The 6579-nt window shown below is 50.6% G+C and overlaps 1 protein-coding gene across 1 annotated transcript; it reads right to left on the reverse strand.

Annotated features, from left to right (window-relative positions):
• Window positions 1–880: 880 nt before the first annotated feature.
• PDZD3 (PDZ domain containing 3) lies at window positions 881–6504 on the reverse strand. Its single transcript, XM_043997324.1, has 11 exons — window positions 6217–6504; window positions 5142–5169; window positions 4838–4905; window positions 4275–4486; window positions 3917–4106; window positions 3668–3804; window positions 2689–2893; window positions 2170–2366; window positions 1824–2090; window positions 1442–1642; window positions 881–1268 (listed from the first exon to the last, which is right to left on the reverse strand). Exons 1-11 carry the CDS (start codon window positions 6221–6223, stop codon window positions 1239–1241), a joined length of 1542 nt encoding a protein of 513 aa, XP_043853259.1. The 5' UTR covers window positions 6224–6504; the 3' UTR covers window positions 881–1238.
• Between the last annotated feature and the right edge of the window lie 75 nt (window positions 6505–6579).

Genomic DNA, 6579 nt, shown 5'->3' on the forward strand with positions numbered 1-6579 from the left:
ACCGACCCTGGATTCAGGAGGACCTGAGTTCAAATCTGGCCTCAAACACTTTGACACTTACTAGCTGTGTGACCCTGGGCAAGTCACTTAACCTCTGTTTACCTCAGTTTCCTCAACTATAATATGGTAACAGCACCTACTTCCAAGGGTTGTTGTAAGGGTCAAATGAAACAATATACGTAAAGTGCTTAGCACAGTTCCTGGTACACAGTAAGCACTATATAAATGCTTATTCCCTTCTCTCTGCCCCATACTCCTTCTTCTACTCAAAGACAAACACAGGCAACCAGACTTGTGGGAAAGGGTAATTTCAATAGGTTCTAAGTCAATGTTGACTTGTTGCCCTGGAATCCCAGTGTCCCTTGCTTTCCCCATAGGTTGTGAGGGAAGGAAGGAAACAAGCATTTTATTAAACACTTTACAAATATCTCATTTGAGTCTCATAACAACCCTGGAAGATGAATATTATTACCCCCATTTTACATTTGAGGAAACTGAGGCAGAGATTAAGTGACTTGCGCAGGGTCATACAGATAGTGTCTGAGGCCAGATTTATACACAGGCCTTGGGGGCAGCTAGGTGGTGCAGTGGATAAAGCACCAGCCCTGGAGTCAGGAGGACCTGAGTTCAAATCCGAACTCAGACACTTGACACTTACTAGCTGTGTGACCCTGGGCAAGTCACTTAACCCCCATTGCCCCACAAAACAAAACAAAAACAATAATACATAAACACAGGCCTTCCTGGCCCCAGGGCCAGAGCTTTATGACTTGATATCATGTAAAGGAAGATATCACAGAGGGAATTATGATACTGGTCTCCAACTTTAATGGAATGTTCAGCATCATCAAACATCAATGGAGAGCACCAACCCCACCCCTCAGGTCCAACAGAGAAGACCCCATGTTTGCAGATCCTGCTCTCTCACAAACAAATTTTATCCTGGGGGCCCCCAGCCCTCCTATCAAACTCCTGCACATTTCTCCTGGATGGGAGTATGGATGGGGAGCTGTTGACAGCAAATCCAGTGACTACATTGGGCAAAGCTACTTCCTCCACCCTTTCCCAAGGAGTGAAGACCTGGAAAAGGAAAGAGACTTATCCCCGGAGGCCTATGGAGTCCTATGAGGACATCCCATCTCTCTAGGCCCTAGGCGCAGGAATTTCCATCCACTCCTGAAACAAAGAGGTGTAGTAGACAAAGCAACATCAGGCAGGTCCACACCAGATAGGCTATTCTAGAGCCTCTCAGAGGGAACAATCCAGTCCTAAGTTTGGAAATAAAAGAAGATACCGATTGAGAACCCAGAAGCCAATGATCATTTTCTTTCCCCCAAACCTCTCAGGACCAACCTTGGTGCCCTCTATGCTGTCCATCTGTCTAACCCTGAGAGCTATACTATAATCCTTCCCACCACCACCCGCCCCTCTAAATTCTCACCTTTCCTGGTTCTAAAGAGCTCCAGGCCTCAGTGCTTCCTCTTCCCTGGGCCACCAGCCTCAGGCGAAGGGGTGGCTTAGTGTCAATCAGCTGCTGCAGCACCTCAAAAATATTCTCCCTACTCACAGATTGTCCATTCACCTCCAGAATCACATCCCCTATATGAAGTCCTGCTTGGGAAGCTGAGCCCCCTGGGGTCACCTGGGAACAAAGGCCAATCGGCAGAGTCAGATATGGTACAATGGAGGGAGGGCACAGCAATAGGTATTCCTAAGGGACCACGCCATTGTGGTGATATGGAACACAAGATAACATGGAAGGTGAGATATGAGCTGGGGAGGAGGCTCCCTTAGGTATAGGAGCTAAAATCAAGGTACATCACCTGGGAAATAACGATATCAGGCTTATCGGCTCCACAACTGAGTCGGAAACCATAACCACCATTAGGCCCCGGGCTCAGAAGGCATTGCCGGAAGCTGGGTAGGGCAGGAGGAACAAGGGAGGTAGAGACTCCAAGTGGTGAGGCCAGATCTGTTGACAAGGATGCTTGATCCTCCCCCTGGGATACTGAAGGGAGCTTCTGGGAAGAAGCAGGACCTTCTGCTTGGGAACCAGCATCCTCCAAGAAGAGGAGAGGAGACAGGCGGACCTAAACAGAGACAGAACAAAACTTGTGCTCCACGGTCTTGATATACCTTCTAGCTCCACCCCCAGGTACTAGTTCATACCATCCTATAAAAGCTGTCAGCATCAGGGTCCACTACGATCAGGGAGAGATGGTGGCCCTCGGCCCGGATCCTGGTCACAGCCTCCTCGTGATTCATTCCCTCCACACTCTCCCCAGCCACAGCGACCAGTCTGTCCCCAGCCCGCATCCCAGCTTGATCTGCTGGCAGCCCTGCGTCCACCTCCCATAGGAACTGCCCTGGGATACAGACATGCTCATTGCTCCTTCCATCAGCCCAGGCTTATGCATGTGGCCGGCCCAGGACAGGGAGACACTGACCTGTTCTCCTGAGTTGTATGGGGAGGACACATTTGCCAATACATACATGGGGAGCGCAAGAACATGTGACCTTAGGATCAAATGGGACATGTTATCACCTGGGTATGGGAAGGGAAGGAAACATGGCTCCCTCCACATGCCTGGAGGAGATAGGTAGCTATTGGCTTATGTGCATGCCCACCCCTGCTCTCCCCACCCACCCACCACTCTCATTCCATACTCTCCACAGTTCCCCACTCACCAAGCTTCCCACTGGGGCCTTTCTCCTCTCGAAGCAAGAACCCAAAGCCCTTGGGTCCTTTTTCTAGATGCAACCGGCGTGGCCGGGCAGGCAGTGCCCAGCCCTCAGCCAAGGGGGCAGCCAGGGGTAAGCCCAGCTGACGACACTGTTCTTCCACTTCTGGCCCTACCACCAAGAGGGCCACGTGATCCCCGCTCTCCCGAAGCTGTGGGGACCCCCGGGCCAGACATAAATACCCAACAACCAGAGAGAGTAGCTCGACAGATACTTCCCCAGAATCATCTCCTCCCAAACATCAAGGGCTTTCTGGGTCATCATGTGGCCCTGGCACAGTGAAAGGTCAGGGATAGAAGGGACCCTAGGATGAACCATCAAAGGAGGGGTCAAGGTTCAGCACAAGATTTCAGAGACTGTCTATTCCAACCCTTCATCTTACAGATGAGGAAACAGAGGCTTAAGGAAATTGTGGCTTTCCAAAGTCACACAGGTGATATGTATCAGAAGTGGGATTAAGATCAAGTAGGGTCAGAAGACACAGGTCCTCTGACTTCAGAGCCAGTGTGCTTCAAGTGTAACATCAAGAAAGCACATCCTGGGGCAGCTAGGTGGCACAGTGGATAGAGCACCAGCCCTGGAGTCAGGAGGACCTGAGTTCAAATCCAGCCTCAGACACTTAACACTAGCTATGTGACCCTGGGCAAGTCACTTAACCCCAATTGCCACACACACACACACACACACACACACACACACACACACACACACACACACAAAAAAAAAGCACATTCTCCAGTACTGAGGTAAGATTAGTCTAGTGTGAGACTGGGTGAAAGGAGACACCTCTTTTAGGCAGAGAAGATCCTTCTTTACCCTTCCTCCCCACCTCCCCCATCTATAGATGTGCTGATTGAAGGGAGAAGACAGGACTTCTTGGATGTCCAGAGGGCAAGTAAAAAAGGCAGGGGAAGAGGCTCTGTACCTTTCTGCTGAGCTGACTATGTGAGAAACTCTCCACACTGATCCCATTGACTTCCAGCAACCGAGCCCCCTGGGGCACCCCTGCCAGCTCTGCTGCTCCTCCACAACTCAACATCAACCAGAAAAAGCCCCTCTTTCCTGGGAGCAAAGAACAGGGTTCAGGCTGCTGCCTGCCCAGGACATCGTGAGAGCCTTCTCCCTGCCTGCCTGCCTGCCTCCCCCCATTCAAATCCTCAGAACCAGCTCCCACCATGGGTGATGCTGAAGCCAAAGCCACCCTCATCTTTTGCCACATAGCACAGCCGAGGTCGGACACCAGAATCCAGGACAGGACAGAGACGGCTGCCATCAGGCTGCTGAGCACGAACAGCCTCCTCCACGTGTCCTGCCAACACTATCAGCAGTACCCGGGGACCGCTAGCCCGGATTCGCCGTACCACCTGGGCAGGGAGAGAACGAGGGGAGCTCCTGAAGGAACACCCCTCCAGATAGTCACATCTGGACATATTCCCATTTAAACAGTCTCACTTTTTCCTGAGAGTACCACTTCTTTCTGGGTCTCAGTGAGTGACCAGCCTTGGCACCACCCCTGTTCTAGACAACCTTACCCCACAGTAGTCCTCATGCTCCACAGTGTCCCCATTGACCCCCAGGATCCGGTCTCCATTCTGAAGTCCTTGGCGCTGAGCAGAAGTGCCTGGTTCCACCCTTCGGACTATGTGCCCAGCCCGGCCCAGCTCTTTATGCAGATAGAAGCCAAATCTTCCCCCCTCCTCCTTGCTCAGAAGACAGAAGCGAGGGCGCTGAGGGCCCCAGGAATCTGTCAGAGGAGAGACCAGACTCAGGGTGGGAGGAAGGGCAGTCTAGCACCATGGACACTGTTGCTATTCCATTTTACTGCCAAAGGGCAGTACGAGAAGCAATGGGGAAACAATGGAGAATAAAGTGAAGCACACATGTGCGGTGAGAGTGCCTATCACATACAGGGCATGGTTTAGGGGACTCTAATGGCATGGGGATGAGGAAAAATGGACGAGGCCCCCTTCACTGGCTGGGTGTTCTCTAGGTGATGGAAGAGGGTGGTTGCTATGGAGATGGAGGTATTTGGGGGAAAGCTGAGGTACTTTTCTTTTGAAGGAAATTGATGAATTTGGGGTTTGGAGAAAATTACCAAGGTGGTCGTCAGCTAATGAGAGTGCAGGATTATCAATCCCCAGCTTTGGGTTAAATTGAAACTTCCTGTGAAGAGGCAGGTGGAAAGAAGCACAGTACCATCCTGGGCACCATACCACCCATCAGGTCTCATCAGAGCCCCACCCCAAGCTAAAACCATCCCTTTTCTCCTCTTTCCAACCCCAGTCCCCAACCCCACTAAACACGGCAGAAACAATATTCCCTGTGTCCTCTTCCTTTCTTCCATTCCCCTCAACATAGAGAGGACAACTCATCTCCCCTTTCCTCTTTATAGAACTCACAGAGTTAATGTGGTTGTGTCCTGGGGATCTGGAGGGAAAAAAGCAGGGTGAGCACAAGGTCCACACACACCCTCCCCAATTCTGGATTATGCCACCAGAATGATCTTTTATTATCTGAACCCTATTCCTATACAGGTTGCCCCTTTGCCCCCAGCTCCTTCCCTAACCCCAGGATCCCTGACGCAGATACAAGTAGAGATATATGCAGAATGTGAATGGAGCAAATATTTGTCCTGTCATAATTCCTTCCTCCCTGATACCCACACCTTGACCACTACCTCCAAGGTACCAGCCTCCCCATCTTGAGTATCCCCCACCAAGGTCCCCTCCTTAGGGGGCACTTCATTATGCTCGCTACCTGTTGCTGCTTCCATGTCTGGGCCCAGTGCTCAGGGTAGGGACAAGGTCCACCACAAGCAGCTGACCCTCCTTTTCCTCCCCCAAGTCCCGCCTCCTTCAAGACACTGCTGCCTAAGGTAATGGTTAACGGAAGAGAACCTTGCTTCTAGGAAAGTGAAGAACTTTCTCCTGTCTCCCTTCTTAGGCCCCAACTTTCCCCAGAAGGTGCCCCTCTGCCACTGTTCAACCAGCTTCAAGAATCTCCCTCTACTCCACTCTGTGTATTCCAAACCAAGAGGTACAGGTACTATCATTATGAGCCTAAAGATAAAGTTGAGATGAACACTGCCAGCCCTGAAGCAAACCATGGGCTATCATTTCTCCAATTATCTCCCTTAACCCCTAAAGCCTGTTGGCCCCCATACCTAAATGACTTCTAGGTCATGAAACCACTCATAACTAAAATAAGACGGGAGATAAGTTAGTTCAACCCTATCACCAAAAGGGCCAGGGCCTCTGCTATGAGCAGATTATTGAAGACAGAAGTAGAAGGAAAGAGAGAGATGGGTGTAAGGGGCTAAAATTCTACCTTTGTTATCTAAAATCTAATGAGTGGTCGCCAAAAAATTATAAGCTTTGGCAAGAGTATTTAAGCGTTTAAGTATTTATTAAAGAGCACTAGAATCAGAGAGAAAGGTAAAAATCTAACTTTTTCTAAGAGACCCCATCATCCAACCTGCCATGGTGAGGTCAGGAACAAAGAAAGGAAGAACCCCTCCGCCGGCGTTCACTTCCTACGTCATGTTCCCCTCCCAGAAATGGGAGGCTCCTCAAGTTGATTGGCTGGTAGCTTTGATAGACAGCACCCACGAGCAAACATCACTTCCTGACGCCAAGGACCTGACCGCATGACTTGCCCACAGAGGCCTTCTCCTCATGAAGGAGCGTTCCTACAGTAACTCCCCAGCAGGTGGCGTCATTCCGATCGTTACATGGGAAACTGATGCCCTTTCTTGCCCCAGAACTCTGAAGAAGGGAGCCCTCATGGTCAGTAGTAGAGCTTACTTGGTTATTTCCTGAGAACCATGCCCAGGGTCAT

This window comes from Dromiciops gliroides, chromosome 3 (genome assembly GCF_019393635.1).
Source record: "Dromiciops gliroides isolate mDroGli1 chromosome 3, mDroGli1.pri, whole genome shotgun sequence".
NCBI lineage: Eukaryota > Metazoa > Chordata > Mammalia > Microbiotheria > Microbiotheriidae > Dromiciops > Dromiciops gliroides.

What these genes read in the sequence shown, in the direction of transcription:
- PDZD3 (XM_043997324.1), bottom strand. An exon ending in TGGCTTCAGCATCACCCATG is followed by an intron (nt 3,805 to 3,916) that starts GTGGGAGCTGGT and finishes CTTTGCTCCCAG; the next exon opens with GAAAGAGGGGCTTTTTCTGG. An exon ending in ATAGTCAGCTCAGCAGAAAG is followed by an intron (nt 2,894 to 3,667) that starts GTACAGAGCCTC and finishes GGGTCCCCACAG; the next exon opens with CTTCGGGAGAGCGGGGATCA.